The sequence below is a fragment of the Artemia sp. Qi Xiang Cuo genome, chromosome 17 (assembly GCF_049724085.1).
Source record: "Artemia sp. Qi Xiang Cuo chromosome 17, ASM4972408v1, whole genome shotgun sequence".
Taxonomy (NCBI): Eukaryota; Metazoa; Arthropoda; class Branchiopoda; order Anostraca; family Artemiidae; genus Artemia; species Artemia sp. Qi Xiang Cuo.
Genome location: NC_142810.1, coordinates 45,644,561 through 45,671,131, shown reverse-complemented (window position 1 = coordinate 45,671,131; position 26,571 = coordinate 45,644,561). Strand labels below are relative to the sequence as shown.

Below are 26,571 nucleotides of genomic sequence, written 5' to 3'. Positions count from 1 at the left end.
TAAAAGGTATCATATTTTGTGGGATTGTACTAAATTGTACCAGTAGAGTTGAATTGTACCAAAATGGTACAATTGTACCACGTTTGGCGTCACTGATGGTATGTATTGTTGTAGTAGGGTACAATTTTGACTGTAGTCAAATATTCCATTATATATTAATCGACTTATTTCAGCACTTCCGTTGAAGTTGCTTAAGATTATATATCTTGGAATCATTTCTCTAGGGAAAACTGATGCCTCCACAAACCATGAGGAAAATTAGGAATAAAAGTTTGAATAATTTTGGCCGACTCACCCTAGGGCTATAAGATTTATTTTGAAACAGGAGAAAGACTTGTTAGATCCTTTGACATTTTTGACTACAATGACAATCTCAGTATTTCTGTCGGACTTCTCTGGAGCCCTCCAACTGCTTTCTATCCTTTAAAAGAGTACTAAAGCTTCAAATATTGAATCATCCCCCACGCCAAGTTTTCACATTCTCCTCTTTTAATCAAAGGGGCCGGTGGGGAAATCTGTTATCCTTGTGCTGGGCCCCTTCTTTCGAAAACGAATATTTTTGTTCTATTTTTGTCTTTTGCATTGGGGTTCCTTTAGTCTAATTGCTAGAAGATACAAGTTCCAAGCCAATCGGTAAAATACATATTTGGGGGTGGGGTATGTCTCCCAATTTTTTTTTCCTACGTTACGTTTTTCTGGCCCCAAGGACTTGCTTTGCGCTCGTAGATTATAGATACACCCGTCAATCAAAATTTTTTTAAAACCATTATGCCACTACTGCAGGTTAGATTGCATTCATTAAGGTGATTTGCATTCGTAATACGCAAAAAGAAAAATAAATTGATCATCTAGTTCCCTTTATTCTATACCGGTAAGTCTCTAGTCCCTCGTAAAGGAATCAATTTTTGATCAAAAACTAGGTTTGATATTTTTTCTACTTAGCTTTACAAATAAACCTATTTTTAACTTGCAATCAATGTCTCAGCAAAATAGAATGTTATTACAGGGATTTTTTTAGCCTTGGTAGCCTATACAACGGCTGTAGGACATTGATAAAGAGAAACAATGAATTTTGGCATAAACCATTGAAATACAGGATTGAAGTTGTGCTAGAAGTAAGATCATACTTCACAATCTGAATTGGTTACTCTGAATTCAGGCATCAGCCTATTCTACTACTGCCATATTGTTTTTTAAGTTGCAAAACTTGAGCTTTTAACTGCGGTGATTGGAGTAAAATTTACGGTGGTTGGAGGGAAAATTTTGAGTCATCATACCGTCAGGTATAAGTCTTGGCGTGAATTGTAGGGTTTTCAACAGGGTTGCCACCCTGGCCTGGAAGAATTTACTAAAGCTGAGAGGAAAAATGTACTAAATCGCATCTGTTCTTACTAAATGGTAAAAAAAAATTTTCTATAAGATTGATTTTTACTATAGGAGGATAATCAATAGGATTTACACAATCTTTTTTTTTCTTTTTTTCTCTTTTATCTTTCGTTTTCATTGTATGATTGAAAATTCCGGAAACCAATAAGTTCAAAAATCCTTTTTTTTTTTATTATTTGGATGTACTACTGAATATGCGTTATAATTCAGATGCGTTGTATCCAAGACGTCAAACAATAGTCTGAAATCTTGGATTCTGGAAATCATTACGAAGCCCGGCTTTGAATTTGTCAGCTATGAAGCCCGGCTTTAAATTTATCAATGGACTTCAGGTCATAAAATTCAGATATATTGAAAAATTACAAAACAATCAACGAGGAAAAACAGCTACAACTAATATTCGTGAAGAAATTCAGTCAATGAAGTGCTTAGAATCTGAGGCGTGTTCGGCTTTTGAAATTTGTCCCCCCGTTTCCATTTTTAGGTTTGAAATCTAAACCCTTCAGTTTTACATTTTATGACGAAATTTGCCAGTTTTAAAACACTAATTGGGCTGGTCTTTAAATAAGGGATAAGCTGCTTACAAAGAAATCTGGCAAATTTTAAAGCAATTAATTTAGGATTTTTTTAACTGATTTTTTTCCTAATTCTCTCTCGTTCGTATTCAAGAGAATCAAATACCAATATAATCTATATCACTTCAAAAAAGAAATGACGTAAATGACAACCGGTTTAGATTTGAAATTATGTAAAATAAAAAGTTCATCTTAAATTTGACTAGGGCTGCCAAGAACAAGAAAACTTTTATCACATACAATAATTAATTTAAAAAAATAACATTGTGTCAATAGTCTTAATGTCTGGTAAATCAAACAAATCGGAAAGTAAGAAGAAAAATATTTAGTCACAATTAAAAAAAGTCGCACTTAAGACGCTTTAATCCTCCTCGGCCCCATCCAAATTTAAAGTATCCACTAGTGTCGAATTCTGACTGAAGGGATCTACTTCTTTCCATTTCTTAATAGCCCGAGTCAAATTGCTGGGGATCACCCAGTCATGTACTCCGCTTGAAAACCTGAGAACAAGTTGCTTCGTTTTCATCAAGGACGAAATACTCGTGACATTTAGCTTAATCAGATTTTTGGATTTGGTGACCGACAAAATCAAGAACTTTAGTTCTATTCCGCAACTTTAATCGGGCAACCTGAAGAGAGTCGGAAAGAACTTGGGCAAGTACGTAAAAAGTACTTTTCCAGTATCGTCTTTAAAATGGGACAAGGCTAACTAAAAAAGATAGGAGTTGTTTTGAGAGTTTGGGAAAATTTTCTGAATACAAATTAAGCCGGCATACCAGTCCTTATTTTAAATAGTTTGCCCTTCAAAGAGAGTATCAAGAAGAAGCCTAGAGAAAATTAGAGATTTTAAAGCTCTAGGGTTGATGCGAAATCGCAAAAATGAGAGCAATAGTGGCTATAATATCTGACATAATCGAAACCAGATTTTGTAATGAAAAGACCCTAATTTTTTCCCCTGGATTCGTGTAAAATAACAAAATTTGTGTTTACTACAAATCATGACTTTTTACTAGATTTCGTGAGTTTTACTAGATCCTCTAAATTTACTAGATTATTTTATTTTACTAGATCTAGTAAAATCCCACTGACGGTGGCAACCCTGCCGTAAACACCCAACCGTGATCTTTCTGTACCTTTCTGTAATTTTTCTATTTCGCAATAATAATCATCATAATATTATTGTTTGTTAATGTTTTACTCTTATAATAATCATTTCACTAATATATTTCAGCATAAATCAGGCTATATGAAATACAACTCGTTAGTTTATATCGGCAGAACAGAGATAAGCATACACTTCTTTTTTTATTTCAAAGAATGAAGCCTACAAATTATTTTTCAAAAAAGCATTGTCATACATCATTTCCAATTTCATCGTCTAAATGGTTTGAATGTACAGTTAGCTTTTTGAGAAAATCCAAACAGGGCTTTCTCACTAAGCTAACCTAACCTAAAATGATTGCAACAATTGCTATTCTCCTTCTATTGATTGCAATGAAACTCTTCCATTGTAAACTCCACCATGTATAAGTTAAATAAAAAATAACAGAAGCAATTTAATCTCTAACACTGTGAAAAATTGGGTCTTAATTAATTCAAACATTTAAAACCCTCATTGAGCCTTCGGGTAAATACAGAATTAGTTATAAAGAAGGGCCAGGGGAGTGGTTGGTAGAAATTGATATTTAATTCCTCTTAATTTTCAGGATTTTAAGGTACATATTTGGGGTTCGAGAAAACATTTTGTTCGAGAAAACGAGAAAACATTTAAGATGCATTTGGTTTTCAGTAAAGTGCATTTGGTTTTCAGTAAAGTGCAAATTTTGTGTGGTGTCTAGAATGCATGGAGGCTGTCAGCCCTACTCATTTTAGTTGCATTACTTTTGCGTCTCTTGCATCTCTTAAATTACTTTTGGCTCATCCCTTATCAGTTGCCTTCTATTCAGGCCATCAACAATCCCCGAATTTTTGGGTATTTCCCCGTAAATCGCTTTGGTCTATGAATGCCTAGAACGCTTGGGCTTAGGGGTGCAAAAGACTAAAAGCCGGCTTTGATTAGGCTTGGACGACTACTTGACTTTATTTCTGATCATTTTGGTTTATTTTGAATAACTTTTCGTGGAAAAAGTTTTAAAATTAATTTCCAGCCAAGTCCTTCGGTCCATACAATGGGTTCATTCATAATAGGACCATTTTTGAACCATCGGCAATTTCTCTTGCTTTGCTCACTACGGTCATTGGAAATACTTTTTTCTTGAATTTTTTTTTCCAGTGAAGTTAAATATGGGATGCCTTTCTTGCTTAAGTACTCAGAGGTCCCAGACATTATTCAGACATTTGATTTTGTAGCTTGAAGGGTTCATCGTTTTTTGTTGTTGTTTTGTTGTTCCTTCATTAGTGCAAACATTTTGAGTTCTAGTTCCATGTTGAAGCAAAACAGGAAATCAAACAACACTAAACTAATATATAAGTGCCATTTTATGCCTCAAAGCAACAATGTCGGCTTGAATACCGTCAAAATTAACCTAAATTTCGGAGAAGCAGGGGCGTCACGCATAGAGGGGGTAGGAACCCCTTCTTAATGCACTCGGGAAATCTATTTTATTAGGTACATGGGTTGATGGAAATAAATCATAACCTTAAACAGCCCATGGGGAAAGGTATTTAAGTTTCAAAATTTAAAAACTGTTTACGCATATTATTTGTTATTGGAAGCATACATTTTTAGGGGGGGGGCTTAAATTTAACACGCAACCGTGATCTCTCTGTACCTTTAAAGGGGGTTACCCGTGCCCCAGCCATTTAAATATTTGCCTCTCAATTACTTGATCCCATACCGGATTATGATCCCATAATTCCCACACTGTTAAAAAAAAATCACTTTAAAGTGTTTATTTCAGATTACGGAAGACAAGCAACAAAGGTGAAGGATATTATTAAGGATTTCAATTTTGGGGGGAAATAAAATGAACGTATTTGTTACTTTAAATGTGTATATAAAAGTGTCATATTATCCTAGTGTGGGATATTCTTGAGAATGTTAAATAATTTTCGGAACTGAAATCAAAATTTTTGTTATATTAATTGTGTAAATAAAATTGTTGACATATTATATTTGTTTTGCCTACTTTTATAAAAAAAAAAAAAAAAAAAATAAAAAAATACTTACCTATAGGAGTGTCAACAATTTCTCTCCTGTCCAAAATAAATAAAATTGTGTAAGGCCAAAGAGTTGTTCAAGGGATACAATTTTTCATAAGACCGTAATCTAAACAAAAAGTTTGTCATTCCTGTGATTATCCAGATCATCAAAATTCTTTTCCACTGACAATAGGGGTCAAGGGCTCATAATGCGAATTGTAAATTTGGCAAAAGTTTCGCGCAAAAGTCAGGACCAATACTCTTAAGAAAATTCGAAAGCTTTTTAAAGCTTTCAGAAACACGAACTGGCCACAGTTGTGAAAATGGGAGAGGAGAAGAGCCAAGAATAAAAATTTAAAACAAAAATTATAGTTTACAAATAGCGTCCATTCTGTCCTTATTACGGAATAGGCAAGCAAATCGTCTTTGCATCTTTTCATTTGTTTTTAGCTATTATGGAGGGGTTACATCATTTTGCAGTAGGTTGCATCAAGACATGGCTAATTGTAGAAAGAGAAAGATTCATGTTTTATACAGCAGTCATTAAGGAAATTGCACAAGGACAAGGGACTTTCAGTAGCAGTACTGTCTTGAACAGGTCTAGAATAGGAATCATCAGGCTGTTTGAATGAAGTTCCCTCCAACAGATGCCAGGATTCACCAGTGTGGGTCCAAATCTGTCTTTTTCCATCAAGCCAGATCACCTCATCAGAATATCTTGGTGCACTTGAAACTTTTCCAAATAACCTGTCTTGAACAGGTCTAGAATAGGAATCATCAGGCTGTTTGAATAAAGTTACCTCCAACAGATGCCAGGATTCGCCAGTACGGGTCCAAATCTGTCTTTTTCCTTCAAGCCAGATCACCTCATCAGAATATCTTGGTGCACTTGAAACTTTTCCAAATAACCTGTCTTGAACAGGTCTAGAATAGGAATCATCAGGCTGTTTGAATAAAGTTTCCTCCAACAGATGCCAGGATTCGCCATTATGTGTCCAAATCTGTCTTTTTCCATCAAGCCAAATCACCTCATCAGAATATCTTGGTGCCCTTAAAACTTTTCCAAATAACATGATAAAATAGCTGTTTTCTCTTTGCTAGGTAAACTCAAACTATGCATTCTTAGTCATAATCATGCCTTATATTATAAGTGACGTTATACGTTCTATCATCTGAAATGCTTTTAAAAGAAAGTGACGTCAGACCTTCTACCATCTTAATTTTTTTTTAAATGGAAGTGACGTCATTTCTTCTAAAAGATTATCATAGATACGAGGTCCCCTGCATGATGACGATAATATGTGATAGAAGCCTGGTATGTTTCTCAGAAAAAAGGTGTTAGGGTATAATGCGTATATATTATCTTTATTGGGGACGGTAAACTGCCTATATACTTTTATTTCCAAGGAATGGTGATGAAGATTTGGGGTGGGGTATCCAAAACTTAGAAAGGGTTAACCACAGTCCAAGACATATTATAATTATATCGTGATCCCAGACTCAAAAGAAGCTAAATGACCAAATAGATATAACAAACATTATCTATTGGGGGGGGGGTCCAGTGAATTAAATTTATATCCCAAAAGTAGCGAGATTTGAAACATTATAGCCCAAAAAACCCACCTCGCGGGTTTTTAGTCACTTGTCCTGCGAAGGCAAACATTTTATAGCCCAATAGGCGGGAAATAACACAACCTGGCAACACAGGAGGGGAGATTTTTTAGGGCCAATCAAGGGTCTGCACCAAATCGGAAGATTTGGGGTGGGGTATCCCAAACTTAGAAAGGGGTAACCACAGTCCAAGACACATTATAATTATATTGTGATCCAAGACTCAATAGAAGCTAAATGACCAAACAGATATAACACACATGATTTTTTTTGGGGGGGGGGGAGGGGGGGTCCAGTGAATTAAATTTCTATCCCAAAAGTAGCGAGATTTGAAACATTATAGCCCAAAAAACCCATCTCGCGAGTTTTTAGTCACTTGTCCCGCGAAGGTGAAAATTTTATAGCCCAATTGGCGGGAAATAGCCCAACCTGGCAACACAGGAGGGAAGATTTTCTAGGGCCAATCAAGGGCCTGCACCAATTCGGAGTCCTTTGTATCATATTCACAGGAAAAGTAAATAAAAAAAAAGAATTAATTAAGGATAAAACGAGAGGATAATTTATAAAACATTGACAAGAAAGAATACGCTTATATTGCGTAAAATAAAAGCGTGGGGAAGGGGTAACAAAATTGTAAAAAAGTACGCTACCTTTCTTGTCTAAAGACCATGTGCTTAAAATGCTAAACCGATATTTGGAAACTGGGGGATGTCGGAGTTTGTCTCGCTTCCTTCACACGTTGGCCCAATATTTTAGTACTTCCAAGAATTATTCCAGTGACTTATTGAGGCTGTTCTTTGTTGCATAATAGACCATGGAGAAACATGTATGAACCTCAGTAAAGTCCAATATCCAATTCATCAAGCCCTGAAAGTTTCAACTTAATGCCATCAGCTGTTTGTGATCAAATCAACTTACAATTAAAATTATTTTTTACAAAATTGAGGCTATCAAAAGCTACAGCCGTGGGGGGGAGGGGTGACCTGATCCTTTGGCCATACCCTTGGGGGTTTAATCATATATTGTGAAGTGCTGATGAGACCTAGATCTATGAAACTACAAGCTACAAGTCTGGTTTCTATTAAGTTTAAAAAGCGCATTATTTACGAAACAAAAAAAAAAACTTATAAAAATACCGGGTATTTACGGGGGGGGTTATTTTCCACGTGGGGTATTTTCCACGGGGGCTTTTTTCTGGAAGTATATTTTCTGTGGGGAGGGGGGGGGTTATTTTCTGCAGGGGGTATTTTCCGGGGGTTGGGGCATTTTCCTTGGGGGTATTTTTCACGGGGATGGTATTTTCTGGGGGGTTTTGTTCTGGTATGGTAATCACCAAGGACGGGGGGGGGATAAACGCCAGCCACCATAAATATATTTGCTGATATTAATTGCTGACAATTCTTAATAACTTGAGATTTCTTAAAGTTAAAAAACAAAAAATAATTTAAAATGCATTTTGTTTTCTAAAGTGCAAATTATTTTTGGTCTCTAGAATGCACGGAGGGTGTCAGCCCTACTCATCTTAGTTGCATTACTGTTGCGTCTCTTGCATTATTTTTGGCTCATCACTCATCAGTTGCCTTTTGTTCAGGCCATCAGCTATGACCATTGTTTTGCTCACTACGGTCATTGAAAATATTTTTTTCTATAATTTTCTTTTCCAGTGAAGTTAAATATTTGTTGGCTTGCTTGCTGAAATACTCAGAGGTTCCAGAATTTATTTAGACATTTAATTTTGTAGCTTGAAGGGTGTATCTTTTTTTGGTTTGAGGGGAGGGGGCAAATACTCACGGAAGAGATGAAACCGTTCATAGCCATGAAGGGTACTGAAATTCTTGCCAATAGTTATCTAAACCTTTAAGGAAGGAAAACTGTTTTTACAATTTGATCTTTAGAAGGATTGTCACTAAAAACCTAAAATTCCTTCATTAGAACAAACATTTTGAGTTCTAGTTCCATTTTGAAGCAAAAGAGAAAATTTAAACCACACCAAGCTAATATTTAAGCCATTTTATGGCTCAAAGCAACAATGTCGTCTTGAATATCGTGAACATCAACCTAAAGTTCGGAGAAGCAGGGTTGTCACGCATAGAGGGGGAAGGAACCCCTTCCTAATGCACTCAGCAAATCTATTTTATTAGGTACGTGGGTTAATGGAAATATATAACGAAAAATGAATACGGAAGATATCTGTCTTAACTCATTAATGCCCAAGACCAGTTACTGGTAAAATTATGCGGTGCTTGCTTCAGTGCAGTGAAATAGAGTTCTAACTTAAAGATTAGTGGTGCAAAATATTTTTTCGCACCAACGGTGTAACCATGGTGCTATGTTCCCATGTGGGAACGTTGGGTGGTAATGTTGTCTAGGAAATATATGGATACATGTCTTTTGTCATTTTTATTGAAAATTAGTATAAAAGATGAATCCAAGTTAGGCATGGAATTGATCGTAGCACCGTTGCAAGTGAAATTTGACGCAGCTCTCTCTGCACTCTAGTCGTGCATTTTTTCTTTGCATACTTGGCATGAACCCTGATTCTCCGCTGTCGCCAGCACACGAGCGGTTGATTTCTTAGGGTAGATCCGCAGAGATCCTGAGCTCCCATCATGACCTGGATGGTAGGTTTTGTTGTTGAAAGGACCCTGAACTTTTTTATGGAGGAATTCAAGCTGTGGGATCTTTCCAGCCACGTCACCATCATGCAAGTGTAATTAAAATTAATTACCGAGTCAAACTCAAAACGAGCAGAAATTAACATAAGTTGGGCGCAAAACCCCTATGCCTTCCCAAGGCCAGAACAAAATTTGCACTTTACTGAAAAAAATATTTTATGTTCGCTTTAAATAATTTATTATTTAAATTTAATTTATTAAAAATTAATTATAAAAAATAATTTATGTTCACTTTAAATTTAGATGTTGTTCTTTACTTTCAGTTGAAAAAACCTATTTTTATTTATTTAATCACTGACACAGGTACAGCCAAATACTTACATGAGTCTGCCATTTGCCTGACACAGGACATCATCCCTGTTGCAGAATCTGAGTAATCAAATGCAGACACAGTGCCAAATCCAAGGGGTGCCCCCCCTAGCGTAGTCTCAACCAGTACAATTTACTCAATTAACTCAAGTTTGCGTTGATTAAACTTGCTCATAACGCAGGTATATCGGATCAACCTATTTTGCCCCCCCCCCTAAAATATTTTTTTTCGGATCAATTTATTTTGCTCCCCCCCCCCTCCTAAAAAAATCATGGATCCGCCCCTGTGAAGACTGAAACCATATTTCATCTCATTCAGAAGAGAAGAAGCCCTCAGGTTCATGACTATCACCTATTACAGTGGTCAGCAGTCATTTTACTTAAGAGACTCAAATATAAATAATGGGAAGATTATTTAATATCTAACAACAATAAAAATGTATTCATGTATCAAACCTATATCATAGCTTTAGACCTTGAATCAATTACGAGTTCCCCACCCGCAATTGCCCCTACCCACAAATATTACTATTTACTTTAGTCAAACAGTTCGTTGTAACTAAATGTAAGTATGGAGCGACCCGGCTCAATAGTAACCGAAACTCTAAAAACTGAAATTTTGATACCCATAGATACATCAATAGAATCAGATTTTAATGCTGATTTCAAATATATAAGTTTCATTAAGTTTAGTGTTACCCATAAAAAGTTACGCGCCTGAGAAAATTTGCCTTATTTTCGAAAAAGGGGAAAACACCCCCAAAAAGTCATAGAACTTTAATGAAAATCACGCCATCGGATTCAGCGTATCAGAAAACCCGATTGCGGAAGTTTCAGGCTCCTATTTGCAAAAATGTTGAATTTTGTATTTTTGTCAGAAGAAAGATCACGGATGCGTGTTTATTTGTTTGTTTGTTTGTTTTTTTGTTGTTTTTTTTCCCAGGGGTGATCGTATCGATCCAGTAATCCTATAATATCGTAAGAGGGCTCATCTGAACTGAAATTAAAAGTTTTAGTGCCCTTTTAAGTGACCAAAAAAATGGAGGGCAACTTGGCCCCCTCCCACGCTCGTTTTTTTGCCCAAAGTCACCCAATAAAAATTTTGAGATAGCCATTTTGTTCAGCATAGTCAAAAATGTAATAAACATGTCTTTGAGGATGACTTAATCCCCCACAGCTCCCGAAGAAGGGCTGCAAGTTATGAACTTTCCCTATTCTTTGCATATAGTGTTGGTTAATGGGAGGTATAAAGACGTTTCAGGAGGGATTTTATTCGGAGGGGGGGGGGTCGGCGGAGGGGGGTACGGGGGAGGATCCCTCCATCGAGGATGTTTCTTTAGGGCAAGGGACATTTCTATGAAGGGGGCGCCGGATTTCCCAGCATTATTTAAAAAACGATCAGAAATTAAATAAAAAAACTAGTTTTTTCAACTGAAAGTAAGGAGCAACATTTAAACTTAATACAAACAGAAATTATTACGTATATGAGGGGGTTCGCCCCCTTGTCAATACCTCGCCCTTTTCGCTAAAGTATTTTTTAGTACTTTCAAAAGAGTACTTTCTATTCTAATTAGTACTTTCTATTCTAATTAACCGGCCTTTGTGATTAAGGGGTTTGTGATTCGAACAAAATTCGAACTTTAGCGTAAAGAGCAAAGTATTGACTAGGGGGCAAACTCCCTAATAGACGTAATAAAAATATACTAATATAGAAGTTCGTTACGTAAGTTAATTCGTAAGTTACGTCAGAACAAAATTTCAAGAAAGCCATTTAGCCAAAAAAGTAAAATTAATACACAATTTTCGTTTTAATTATTCATGTACGGTGAGCCAAAATCAAAGCTAGATTAATTCAAAAACTTTCAGAAATTAAATAAAAAAAAAGTTTTTTTTAACTGAAAGTAAGGAGCGACATTAAAACTTAAAAACGAATAAAAATTATTCAGTATGTGAAAGGGACTGTCCCCTCCTCAACACCTCGCTCTTTACGCTAAAGTTTTTTATTGTTAAAAAGATAGAGTCGTGAGAAAGTCAATCTTTAGCGTAAAGAGGGAGGCGTTGAGGAGGGGACAGCCCCTTTCATATATGGAATAACTTTTGTTCGTTTTAATTTTTAATCTCGCTCCTTACTTTCAGTTAAAAAACGTATTGTTTATTAATTCAATTCTACCCTAGGATGAAAGGATGATAAACTTTCCATCTACAAGTAAAATAAATCATGTTATGCAACTCTGAAAAAAAGGTAACTTTCACTGCTTTCAAAGTTTGGTAAATACAATTTTTTAGCATATTATGGAGCAATAACAGTTTCTTAACATACACACATATATATATATATATATATATATATATATATATATATATATATATATATATATATATATATATATATATATATATATATATATATATATATATATATATATATATATATATATATATATATATATATATATATATAATGTTACATTTCTACTTACTTTTAATTTCTCTCAGCAGGCTCCTTTTTCCTCAATAAAATTTTCCGACTGAGGAGATTCACCAAATCACCTTGGGTGGTTTTTGTTTTGGGTGGCTATACTGGCTACTGTTTTTATTCCTATAGATTCCCAATCATCACAAATCCAAGCGTCATTACAGCTTCATTTTTAGTTGGTAAGATTTGATACACAGAAAAATGTTTTTGTCGACCTTTTGGCGCTGAAAGTGAAGTGTCTGTTGTTTATGAAAATAGGTGACTGATTGTCTGTGTCTTTAAGAGACAGACAAGCGAAATTGTAAATTGTAAAACAGACAAGCAAAAATTGTAAATTGTCAAATATTTAAGATAATTTTTTTCCCTGAATTAATAGAAAATAAAAAAAAGTTTTCTTTACTATAAATCATGACTTTTAAATCCCATTAAATCATGTATTCCATCCATCTTCTACATTCTCAAATTTTAAACTATCTAGTTTAGTGTTCAACTTTTCCAGGAAAATTTCTCTCGAATTCTCATCCTGGAATCTACCAACGCCATAATTTTCCGGGAGGCTGTTATCCTTCCAAAATTTCAGCGTTAAATCAACCCTAGGCGCTACTAGATGGTGATCTTTACTTTTAACATCAATAGCGGCAATCCTATATACCCTAGTATATTGTATTGATCCTGCCAGTCTTCGGTTTACAATTACATAATCAATAGCGTTAGCTGTCTTACCATCACGTCAAAAGCATGTTAACTTATGGGCCATTTTATGACCAAATACTGTATTGGTTATAACTAGATCGTTATCCCTATAGAACTGCTGCAGTCTGTAACCTGCATTACTGTTGCTGTAACCTGCATTGCTACATTACTGTTTTCTTTTCTACACCAAGTTTACTTAGGCTAGGATACCCGCTATCCCTATTTCTACCAACCTAGGCGATAAAATCTCCTAATAAAAATAACATGTTTCTATCTAGGATCCTGTTTATTTGTTCCTGTAGGTGCAAGTAAAATTTATCTGAGTCACTACCATCTTCATCAGTCGGATCTACAGGGGCACATACTACTATAACTGATACCCTGCACTTTTTAATCATAAAATGAGCGATTTGTATTTTTTTATTAATATCATTCCAGCATAAACAATATCTTGTTAAACTAAAGACCATCAGATCCGAAGGCTTGTATATACTCGTTTTTGAAACGGTATATCATAATAAAAATTATAAGAAAAAAAAATTGTTGTTAAGATACTATAATCATTTTTGCATTCAATATAAGCAGCTAAGTAAATCAAATATGGCACCATACCCCAAAAAAGCAACTTTTCAAAAGATGATTTTATTATATTAACTTTCAGTTACTACATGCCTTGGTTTGCTCTTTGCAAGTTCTCAGCTATCTCTAAAACCATGATAGCGATGAAACTTACATAATCCCCAATTTACCGTTAAATTGTCTGAAGAACTAAAGCCTGATTTCTCCTATATTAACATGTTGCTTATCATAACTAGGACCTTAATCCAACAAATGTACCTAGGAGTAATCTTCTCGGTTTTCCACACCCGGAATTAAAAAACACCGTATAGCTGAATAGTCGTGCCGTAATTTTTTCTGTACACACTCATTTAAAGTTTAAATAAGACACCCCGTCCCTTACACCACCATTACTTACCTCTCAGATCATTTTAAATCAACCATCGAGCCACTTATCCGGTAACTCAGTTGCTGCTGCTTTGTAATGTGATGGGGTGTACCAATATTTTGTGGCAGCCTCAATCTCATTTGCGACAATTAATTCCTAATGATATCGTTTGTTCTTATTTTAACAAGATGTTTATTATCAGCCAATCGGACAATTGTACGTGAACTTTTTTGGAAACAACGACTATTTTATGGACCCCTGGGACTCTAGAGATCAATGCAAGGCCTTTGATATAAGCATGTATTTTAAAATGCAGATATATATACATTTTATATATTGACTTTTAGCTTATATATTTTTGTTGAAAGTACACAACGGGATAAAACTCTTTAGTTTTGTCATGAGGTGGCAAATCAGCAAATTCAGTTGAATTAAGAATTTTGGCATGAATGCATCTTATAGGATTTGTATTCTCCTGAAGTTCATATTGCTTCTCGCTGTTGCTTCTCTTTTAACTTCAGATTTCGTTTACGATTCGATGTGATCCATGCTGTCGCTTGTGTTTTAACAGCTGATTTCGTCGTCTATCGTTTAAAACGCCAAATTTGCTGTTCAAAATTTTTATTTGTGATGCTTGTTATAGCATGTTTACTAAACACAGATCTCGCTGTGATTCATTTTAGTGCATCATTAATTCGGACGTTTTTTCTATGCTTTTTTCTTTAGCTGTTAGGACAAAGAATCATTTTGTATGACGTCATAAATAACAAAAATACTCAGCAACAACCAGGGATGTTCCATTGCACATACCTTCTGTATTGAGCAAACCTAAATTAGCAATTTATCGTGAAATTCTTCAGCTTTAGGTCATACAGTGGCAAATCAGCACTTTCAATTGAACTAAGAAATTCCTATTTGCAAATCTCATTGTCCATCACACTGCAACGACGATACTTGCCGAAAAATGATTTTAAAAAAAAAATAAATAAATAAATCATGACTTTTTACTAGATTTCGGAAAATTTACTAAATCCTTTAAATTTACTAGATTGCTTTACTAGATCTAGTAAAATCCTACTGAAGGTGGCAACCCTGACAAAAATACTGAATTGTTCAATAATTTTGTAAAATGTACCATATTTTGTGGGATTGTACTAAATTGTATCAGTAGAGGTGAAATCAGGGTTGCCACCCTGACCTGGAAGAATTTACTAAATCGGAGAGGAAAAATTTACTAGATCGCATCTGTTTTTACTAAATGCTCAAAAAAAAATTTTTGCGCGTGTGGCTAAGCCGCACACGCACCATCAACCATCGATTTCTTCTATAGAAGGATAATCTTTACGATTTTCACAATTTTTTTTCTTTTTTCTTCTTTTTTTTCTGTTTTCCTCTTTTCTTTCGTTTTCATAGTATGATTGAAAATTCCGGAAACCTACAAGTTCAAAAATCCCTTTTTTTGGATTATTTGGATGTACTACTGGATAGGCTGCATATTCCAGATGCGGTCTATCTATGCAAGACGTCAAACAATAGTCTGGAATCTTGGATTCTGGAAATTCTGCTGGTGAAGCCCGGCTTTAAATTTATCAATGTTCTTCAGGTCATAGAATTCAGATATATTGAAAAGGTAAAAAACAATCAACGAAGACAAACAGCTACAACTCATCACGAAGCAATTCAGGCGATGAAGTGCTAAGAATCTGAGGTGTGTTTGAAAGTGACGGCTTTTGAAATTTGTCCCCCAGTTTCCGTTTTTAGGTTTGAAATCTAAACCCTTCAATTTTACATTTTTAGGAGGAAATTTGCCAGTTTTAAAACACTAATTGGGACTTTAAATTTGGGACATGCTGCTTACAAAGATGTCTGGCAGATTTTAAAGCAATTAATTTATGATTTTTTTTTTAACTGATATTTTCTAGATTCTTTCTCGTTCGTATTCTGGGGAATCAAAAACCAATTCAATCCATGTCACTTCAAAACGGAAACGACGTAATCGGCTACCGGTTTAGTTGTAAAATTATGTAAGTTAAAAAGTACACCTCAAATTGGACTAGGGCTGCCAAGAAAAAGAAAACTTATATAACATACAATAATTAGTTTAAAAAATACCATTTTGTCAATGGTCTCCCGGTCAGGTGAATCATACAAATTTAATAGTAAAAAGAAAAACATGTAGTAATAATTAAAAAAGTCGCACTTAAAGGCTTTACTCGTCCTCGTCCTCATCCGAATTTAAAGCATCGACTAGTGTCGAATTCTGACTCAAGGAATCCACCTGTTTCCATTTCTTGGTAGCCCGAGTCAAATCGCTGGGGATCACCCTGTCATGGACTCCACTTAACGACCTGAGGGCAAGTTGCTTTGTTTTCATATGGGCCGAAACAGTCGAGATATTTGCTTATTCCGATTTTCGGTTTTTATGACGGACAAAATCGAGAAATGTCTCTCTGCTCCAGCACTTGAATAGGGCAAGCTACATAGAGTCAGAAAGAACTTTGGCAAGTATGGAAACAGTTCATTTCCAGCAGCATCTTTAAAAAGGGACAAAGCTTTCCAAAATTTCCACGGATTTTCGAGGTCCAGCTGTGAAACGCGACGGAGAATCGTTTTCCTCCGTGATCGTTTTCCACCGTTTAATTAATGCAAACTCAAGTTTGCGTTAATTAAACTTGCTCATAACTCAAGTTTATCGGATCAACCTATTTTGCGAATCATTTTTGGCATTTCTGAAAAAAAAGATAACTTTTACTGCTTTCAAAGTTTGGTAGCTACAATTTTTTGGCATATAATGGAGTGATAACTGTTATATATATATATATATATATATATATATATATATATATATATATATATATATATATATATATATATATATATATATATATATATATATATATATATATATATATATATATATATATATATATGTTACTTTTAATTTCTCTGAGCAGCTTTTTCCTCAATAAAAATTTTCAGACTGAGGAGATTCACCTAATCACCTTGGGTGGTTTTTGTTTTGGGTGGCTTTTGTTTTGATTCCAATAGATTCTCAATCATCAGAAATCCAAGTGTCATTACAGCTTAATTTTTAGATGGTAAGATTTGATACACAGAAAGATAATTTTGTTGACCTTTAGACACCGGTAGTAAAGTGTCTGTTTATGAAAATAGGTGACTGCTTGTCTGTCTTTTAAGAGACAGACAAGCAAAAATTGTAAGTTGTCATATATTTACGATAATTTTTTTCCCTGAATTCATTGAAAATTAAAAATAGTTTTGTTTACTATAAATCATGACTTTTTACAAGTTTTTACTAGATTTCCAGAAATTTACTAGATTTTTTTTTTTTTACTAGATCTAGTAAAATCCTACTGACGGTGGCAACCCTAGGTGAAATATAGCAAAATGGTACAATTGTACCACGTTTGGCACCACTGGGAATCACTGACTATATTCTCTGAATTACTAGATCTAGTAAATCCTACTGACGGTGGCAACCCTGAATTACTAATTGAAACCTCAATTTAGAAAGACCGGCGTTAACTGGATCTCCCTGTTGAGGCTATTCAAAAATTGTAAATGTATATGAAAATGTAAGATAAGACTATTAGAAACTTTAACAGTGTTCATTACGATTTTTCATTAAATGTGTTTCAATCGATACATAGTTTTTAAATTACATTTTTAATTGTAAAATTTACAATAAAAACTCTTTTTTAGTTTTTCATTTATCTATAAAATGTTTTTTAAAATATATTTAACCAAGATTCAACTGAAGAATATATTTTTAACGCATGAGTCACATACACTGAAAATATGAACGCCGAAACAAGAAATTGAAATATGATATTAAGATGCATCCCCACTAATTAAAACAAATAGTTAGGTATATAAGCATCAATCATGTGCATTTTATGGTAAGAGCATCAAATCTTGCAGACATGGGCAGAAAAATATGGAGAAAGTGACTGGGATAAGAAACACATTTTTTTGACATGATAATCATACCGATTTGCGTTTTTCTGTTTGGGAAAAATATATATATATGTATATTTAATATGCAGAATATATATATATATATATATATATATATATATATATATATATATATATATATATATATATATATATATATATATATATATATATATATATATATATATAGTAGTCTTTCATTAGCTGGACTCTTTTATATAGTGTTAGTTTTGTTAATACTAATGAAATAAAATAGGATAACTATATAATAGTTTAGAAACAAATTTGGGCTATATATTTACACATTAGGGGGTGGGGGGGGGGGAAGAATAGCATATATTAAATACGTAAGCTAACCTAGGTACCTCTTTTCCCCCCAAAAAACAAAACTAAATATCGTATACGCAATTAAAACCACGCTATACATTGTATTTCTCTACAGCGGAGTCTTGTATCATCCCGTTGAAAAACCGGTTTTTCAACGTTTCTTGAGTTTGAGATATAAAGAGTCCAGCTAATGAAAGAGTACCATATATATATATATATATATATATATATATATATATATATATATATATATATATATATATATATATATATATATATATATATATATATATATATATATATATATATATATATATATATATATATATATATATATATATATATATATATATATATATATATATATATATATATATATATATATATATATATATATATATATATATATATATATATATATATATATATATATATATATATATATCCCTTTCACCGTTACTAGAAAGGGTCGTCCAATTTAGTTTGGTGTTTTTATTTTAAGGTTTGGTTTTTAAATTTTTATCAGTTTTATTCTGCACTGAGGACGGTCAAGCGGAGGTCTTGACCGAAATATTTGCATAATTTTTCAATTTTTTCACTGGCTGTTAATTGTCCTCGTTTCCTTTCTTCGCGATTTTTTGTTTATCATGATTAGCCAGTGTGGTCTCAGAAATTATATATATATATATATATATATATATATATATATATATATATATATATATATATATATATATATATATATATATATATATATATATATATATATATATATATATATATATATATATATATATATATATATATATATATATATATATATATATATATATATATAAATATATATATATATATATATATATATATATATATATATATATATGTATATATACGTAATACATATACGTAAACCCCATCATATACGTAATATTTTCTGTTCGTTTTAAGTTTTGATGTTGCTCCTTACTTTTAGTTGAAAAACTTGTTTTTATATTTAATTTCTGATTTTTTTTTTTTAATAATGCCCACTACCCCCCCACTGCCAGAAAAAATTCCTCCTGAAAACGTCTGCATACTTCCCAATAACCAATGCTATATGTAACAATGGGTAAAGTTCATAACTTTCAGCCCTCCCCCCGGGGGCTTCGGGGGATTAAGTCATCCTAAAAGATATAGTTATCACATTTTCGACCATACTAAACAAAATGGCTATATCAAAATTTTGATCGGGTGACTTTGGGAAAAAAAAGAGCGTGGAAGGAGGCCTAGTTGCCCTCCATTTTTTTGGTCACTTAAAAAGGGCACTATAACTTTTAATTTTCGTTACAATGAGCCCTCCTACGATATTCTAGGACCACTGGGTCAATACGATTACCCCTGGAAAAAAAAAAAAAAATAAACACGCATCCGTAAGCTTTCTTCTGGTAAAAAATGGAAAATTCCACATTTTTGTAGATAGGAGCTTGAAACCTCTACAGTAGGGTTCGCTGATAAGATAATATGATGGTGTGATTTTCATTAAGGTTCTATAACTTTTAGGGGTCTTTCCCCCTTTTTTTAAAAATCAGCCAAATTTTCTCAGGTGCGTAACTTTTGATGGGTATAATTAAACTTGATGAAACTTATATATTTGAAATCAGAATTACAATATGATTCTTTTGATGTATCTATTGGTATCAAAATTCCGTTTCTTAGAGTTTCGGTTACCATTGAGCCGGGTCGCTCCTTATTTACAGTTCGTTACCAAGAACTGTTTGATAAATATAGAAGAAACTTAAATGTTAACATTATGAGCCATTGTGGAAGAATTAGTGGCTATGAACCATTTTGGGATTAAGATAATAACAATAGTTAGTTGTAATTAATGGTAATTGGCTTCTGGAAAGTCCCATATTCTCTCCATACATAAATTAATACGTGTATAAGTTCAGTAGATCTTTTTTTTTTCAGATAACTACAGATCTCAGTTTACTGGACTTGATGAGCGGGCACGAGAAGCCGAGGCTGGATTTGCTGGAGTACGGGCTGAAAAGGTGCGACGAGAAGAAGAAGAAAAGTCAGCTTTTCATGATGATGATAAAATCTCAAGAAAAAAGGAGGAACGTAAGGTACGATGCTTACTATATAAAATTATTCACTATAATATTGGGGCCAACTCCGTCTGGTCCTTCGTAAAGTAATTTATTCCATGTGTTTCGATATGAGTTGGGTCTGAGTGGTGTTAATCTGCCCGCAATCCTAGAGTTTTCAGTATAAACTTCATTTTTATCACTTTCCGCTTCAGTGTTTCCGTTAGAATTATCAGAGTTCCGTTTTTGCTTCCCGGAAAACGGATTTTTAAATAGTTAAGAACTAGTAAATAATGAAACTGATAGAGGATTACAGGAAGAAAAGTTTCACTCCAGTAAGGACTGAAAACTAGACTTATAGGCCTGAGATCCAACTTCTCCACGACCCAAGTCCTTAAACCATGGGTAACTCCCAGGAAAGTCCAGATTAGGAGGGGAGCTCATGATTGACCCCAAGGACTCTTCATTGCCCTCCTGGAAAAAATTATTTTCTTGCATCAGTTTTCTCAGTTTTCTTGCATGGGATAACCAAGCTAATCTTTGATTTTCAATTTCATAATCAAACCAGGCTAATAAGGGGGAGGTACGATTTCAACGTGGATTTTGTTGTGTCAGAACTGAAAAAGACATAGATCTATTGGAAAAACCGCACAAGTGCATTCCACATGAAATGTTTTGCTATGAAATGTATCCCTGCTCGATCCTCGAACTTATATGACAATAATATACGACTAATATGACAATACTTATATGACTTATATAATTACTTATAACTGCTTAAAATACGCTGATAAACAAAATATTAGCCCTACATGGCACTTACCATATTATTGAAATCAAACCCTCGGTGGGCATGTATGTAGAGTAAATACCAATACCCGTAAAAGTAAAGACTAATATACACAGGACCATCTGTAGCATTTAAGCTATTTAACTGCGAATCACTGAATGGGTGGCAACCAAATAATTATTGATGCCAGTTCGCGAAAATAGAGGGGATAAGGATTTTTCTCTGATTAAAAAAAAAATAATAAAGATACAGAAAAGCGTATTTTTCAATATCTAGTGAGGGGGAATTTTTTTCAATGAAAGTAAAAGGTATTCTTCAAAATCTAGAGAGAAAATTTCGTTGTCTACCGCCCCACTTCCAAAATTAGTGGTCATTTCAGAAGAAATAGTATTTTTACACAATGAAAATAAGAAAATTTGGTTTCCCATTGGTCACCATTTCAAATAAATCTACTTTATATATAATCAAAAATGCTCGTTTGGGCTCAGGCTTCAGGTACCCATTGCTCAACAGCCTGCAATTGCTTTCAGAGCCAGAGATTGTTAGTAAAGATTTGGAGTTGGGGAGAATTATTGATTACGTAGGTAGATTACCAACAGCAATACGCCTTATTGCTAGTTCTATAATGAATAAACAAACATAAACTTCAACAATACCTAAAAACAAAAACAGAAGAGGGCACATTTTCACAATACTAGCTACAAACTGAATTGCATACTCCTTAAATGAAGAATTAGGCTATATTTGAATATTATCGTTCTATTTTAGTTAATAAATCTTAATAAATAATAATTATCATAGGCAGCGCAATAGCGCTGCCTAAGTAAAGAACGATTTTGGCACAATGTATTTTTTTTGTTTCTTGTAGATCAAGCCACTTCGCATCAAAGGATTTGTCGTAGAAACTTCAAAAAGGGCTCATTCGATTGGAAATCGGAAGGGCTTGTGCCCTTTTTCATAGCTGAAAGTGATTGGAACGCAACTAACACCCCTTCCACGCCCTCCATTTCCCTAAACACATCCAATCCAAATTTTGAGATAGCCATTTTGTTCAACGTAGTTGAAAGATCTGGCAATTGTGTCTTTAAGGAGGACACTCCCCCCAAAGCCCTCAGGGCCAGGGTTGTAAGTTATGCCATGGGGGCATATAAGTTTTTATAGAAAGCGTTGTCGTAGAAACCTCAAAAAGGGCTCATTCGATTGGAAATTGAAAGTGCTAGTGTCCTTTTTAATAGTTGAAAGTGATCGGAGGACATCTAACTCCCCTCTCATGCTCGCCATTTCCCCAAACACATCAAATCAAAATTTTGAGATACACATTTTGTTCAACATAGTTGAAAGATCTGGAAATTAGGTCTTTGAGGATGACACCCCCTCCCCTCCCCCTACAGCCCTCAGGGCAAGGGTTGTAATTTATGCTTTGGGGTTATATAAGGTTTTTATAGAAATTTTGGTCGTAAAAACTTTAAAAAGGACTCATTCGATTGGAAATTGAAAGAGCTAGTGCCCTTTTAATAGTTGAAAGTGATTGGAGGGCAACTAACCCCCCTCTCACGCCCACTTTTTCCCCAAATGCATGAAATAAAAATTTTAGATATCCAGTTTGTTCAACGTAGTTGGAAGTTCTGGAAATTAGGTCTTTGAGGATGATAGCCCCCTCAGAGACCTCAGGGCAAGCGTTGTAAGTTATGCCCTAGGGGCAAATAAGATTTTTATAGAAAGCGCTGTCGTAGAAACTTTAAAAAGGATTTATTTGATTGGACATTGAAAGGGCAAGTGCCCTTTTTAATAGTTTAAAGGGATAGGAGAGCAACAAACCCCCTCTCACGCACATCATTTCCCCAAACACATCTAATCAAAATTTTGAGATAACCGTTTTGTTCAACGTAGTTAAGTTCTGGAAATTATGTCTTTGAGGATGACAAACCCTCCCCCCCCCCCTACTTCTCAGGGCAAGGGTTGTAAGTTATGCCCTGGGGGAATATAAGGTTTTTATAGATAGCGTTGTCGTAGAAACTTCAAAAAGGGTTTATTCGATTGGAAATTGAAAAGGCTAGTGCCCTTTTTAATAGTCGAAAGTGATTCAAAAGCAACTAACCCGCCTCTCATGCCCACCATTTCCCCAAACACATCCAATCAAAATTTGGAGATAGCCATTTTGTTCAACGAAGTTGAAAGTTCTGGAAATTAGTTATTTGAGGATGACTACCCCCCAGAGCCCTCAGGGTAAGAGTTTTAAGTCATGCCCTAGGGGCATATAAAGTTTTTATAGAAAGGACTGTCTTAGAAACTTCAAAAAGGGCTAGCCTTTTAATAGTCGAAAGGGATTGGAAGGCAACTAACACATCTAATCAAAATTTTGAGAGGGCAACTAACACATGCAATAAAAATTTTGAGATAGCCATTTTGTTCAACGTAGTTGAAAGTTTTGGAGATTATGTGTTTGAGGATGACATCCTCCCCCCACAACCCTCAGGGCAAAGATTATAAGTTATGCCCTGGGGCCATATAAGGTTTTTATAGAAAGGGCTGTCGTAGAAACTTCAAAAAGGGCTTATACTACTACTACTACTAACAACTCACCGTGGCACCAAGCCACCTGAGGCCAACACAGCTACGAACGCTCCTCCTCCACCCCAATCTATTCAAAGCCTCCCTTTTTACACCCGCCCAAGAAGTTCCCATTTCCTCTCAATCTTTCTTTATGACGTCCTCCCACCCCAGACGAGGACGACCTGCTTTCCATTTAGCCCTAGACGGTTGGCCAAAAAGAACAATCTTCGGCAATCTATCATCCTTCATCCGCACAACGTGCCCTAGCCACCTCAACCTTTCTTTCATTATAGCCCTAGAGCGGTATTGAACCACGTTTTTCGTATAGCCTATGGTTTGAAATACGGTCAGTCAGCTGGGTACCCAGAACAATCCTTAAGCAATTTTTCCGGAAAACATCTAGCAAATCTTCATCCACTTTTCGGAGCGTCCATGCTTCAGAGCCATATTTGACCTCTGTCATCACTGTAGCCTCTAATATTCTAATCTTGGTTCGCAGATTTATCTTCCAATTCTTCCAGACTTTTTTAACTGTGAAAAAACACCCTGAGATTTGGCTATTCTATTTTTAACATCTTCACTGCTCCCATCATCTTTACTAATAATACTACCAAGGTAAGTGAAGCTGCCCACCTGATCAATCTTTTCATTACCCAACGTCACCTTTTCATCTTCACTTATTCCTAGCCTCAGTGACTTAGTCTTCCTAACATTAATTTTCAAACCAATGCCAGCACCCTGAGCTCGCAAAACCTCCAAAACTTGATTCATTTTGCGCACACTTTCATCTAGTATGCTTAAATCATCAGCATAATCCAAATCCAGTAGACTTTTTCCTCCCCATTTGATTCCGTGGTCTCCCATTGCCTTTCCTGTGATCCTTAAAGCAAAGTCCCTCAAAATAACCAATGTAAATGGAGATAGAACACAGCCCTGCCTAACTCTTGATTTAATGAAAAACCAGCTGGTAGCTTTATTTCCTACCTTAACCGCAGCAGTGTTATTCTCGCGCATAGCACTAATCACTTTAATGTATTTTTCTGGTATACCATACAAGGATACAACCTTTACTAAAGCTCTTTTATCAACAGAATCGAACGCTTGCTCATAATCTATAAAACTGAGGACCAAAGGTGTTTGAAAACTCAGGCACTTCTCAATTATTAGCCTAAGAGTGAAAATTTGTCGACACATCCTCTACCTTTTCTAAAACCGCACTGCTTTTTGAAAGGGCTAGTGCTCTTTTTTATAGTTGAAAGTGATTGGAGGGCAACCAACCCCCCTCTCATGCTCACCATTTCCCCAAACACATCCAATCAAAATTTTGAGATCGCCATTTTGTTCGATGTAGTTGAAAGTTTTGGAAATTATGTCTTTGAGGATGACAACCTCCCCAACGCCCTCGGGGCTATGATTGTAAGTTATGACTTGGGGGCATATAAGATTTTTTATAGAAAGTGTTGTCGTAGAGACTTCGAAAAGAACTCATTCAATTGAAAATTGAAAGGGCTAGTGCCCTTTTTAATAGTTGAAAGTGATTGGAGGGCATTTAACCCCCTCCCATCATTTCCTCAAACACATCCAATCAAAGCTTTGAGATAACGATTTTGTTAAACGAACTTGAAAGTTCTTAAAATTAGGTCTCTGAGGATGACGACCCCCCTTTCACAGCCCTCAGGGTAAGGGTTGTAAGTTACGCCCTGGGGGCATATAAGTTTTTTTTTATAGAAAGGGTTGTCGTAAAAACTTCAAAAACGGCTTATTTGATTGGAAAGTTAAAGGACTAATGCCCTTTTGATAGTAGAAAGTGATTGGAGGGCAAATAACCCCCCTCTCACGCCCACCATTTCCCTAAACACATCCAATCCAAATTTTGAGACATTTTTTTCAACGTAGTTAAAAGTTCTGGAAATTGGGCCTTCGAGGATGCCCCCCCCCACCCAACCCTCAGGGTTAGGATTGTAAGTTATGCCCTGGGAGCATATAAGGTTTTTATAGAAAGTGTTGTTGTAGAAACTTCAAAAAGGGCTCATTCGATTGGAAATTGAAAGGCCAGTGCCCTTTTTAATGGTCGAAAGTGATTGAAGGGCAACTATCCCCCCCCCCCCTCTCACGTCCACCATTTCCCCAAACATATTTAGTCGCAATTTTAAGATAGCCATTTTGTTCAACGTAGTTGAAAGGTCCAGAAATTTTGTCTTTGAGGATGACAAACAGTCAACAGGGCAAAGGTTATAAATTATGCCGTGGGGGAATATAAGGTTTTGATTGAAAGTGTTGTCGTAGAAACTTCAAAAAGGGCTCATTAAATTGGGAATTGAGAGGTCTAGTGCCCTTATGAATAGCAAAAGCGATCGGAGAGTGAATGCCCCCCTCCCCATGCCCATCATTTGCCGAAACACTTCCGATCAACATTTTGATATTGCTATTTTTTGAACGTAGTTGAAGGGTCTGGAAGTTATGTATTTGAGTACGAGCCCCCCCCCCAGAGCCGTCAGGGCCAAGGTTGAAAGTTATGCCCGGGGGGCATATAAGATTTTAATAAAAAACGTTGTCGTAAAAACTTCAAAAAGGGCTCATTCGATTGGAAATTGAGAGGGCTATTGCCCTTTTTAATAGTCGAAAGTAATCGGAGGGAGAATCATCCCCCATGCCCATTATTTTCCCAAACATTTCCGATCAGCATTTTGTTATGGCCATTTTGTTCCACATAGTTGAAAGGTCTGGAAATTATGTCTGAGGATTACAACCCTCCATGGCCCAAACCAAACCCAAACCAAACAAGAAAAAAAGGTTTTTATGGAAGGGATGGTTGTTTAACCTTAGAAGAGGCTCAGTCTTTTTCCCTGGAAAAGACTATGTCAATATAAAACGAACAGAAATTAATTTAAAAAAAACTTTCCACAAAATGAGTTTTTCAAAAGAAAAGTAAAGAACTCCAACAAACCAAGAATGTACAAAAATAGAATCAAATAATCTGCCAAGCATACAACTAACACGAATCAGTATCAATAAATAAATGAAACCCAAAACAAAAAGAAA

At 35.0% G+C, this 26,571-nt stretch overlaps 1 protein-coding gene across 1 annotated transcript in view; it reads left to right on the top strand.

The window, feature by feature from the left end:
* LOC148942251 (uncharacterized) overlaps positions 1 to 26,571 on the top strand; it is a 41,029-nt gene that overhangs the window by 4,123 nt on the left and 10,335 nt on the right. The window contains exon 2 of the mRNA XM_089103001.1: positions 20,068 to 20,225. Coding sequence (XP_088959127.1) covers positions 20,068 to 20,225 — 158 coding nt within the window. The remainder of the gene's footprint in view (positions 1 to 20,067; positions 20,226 to 26,571) is intronic.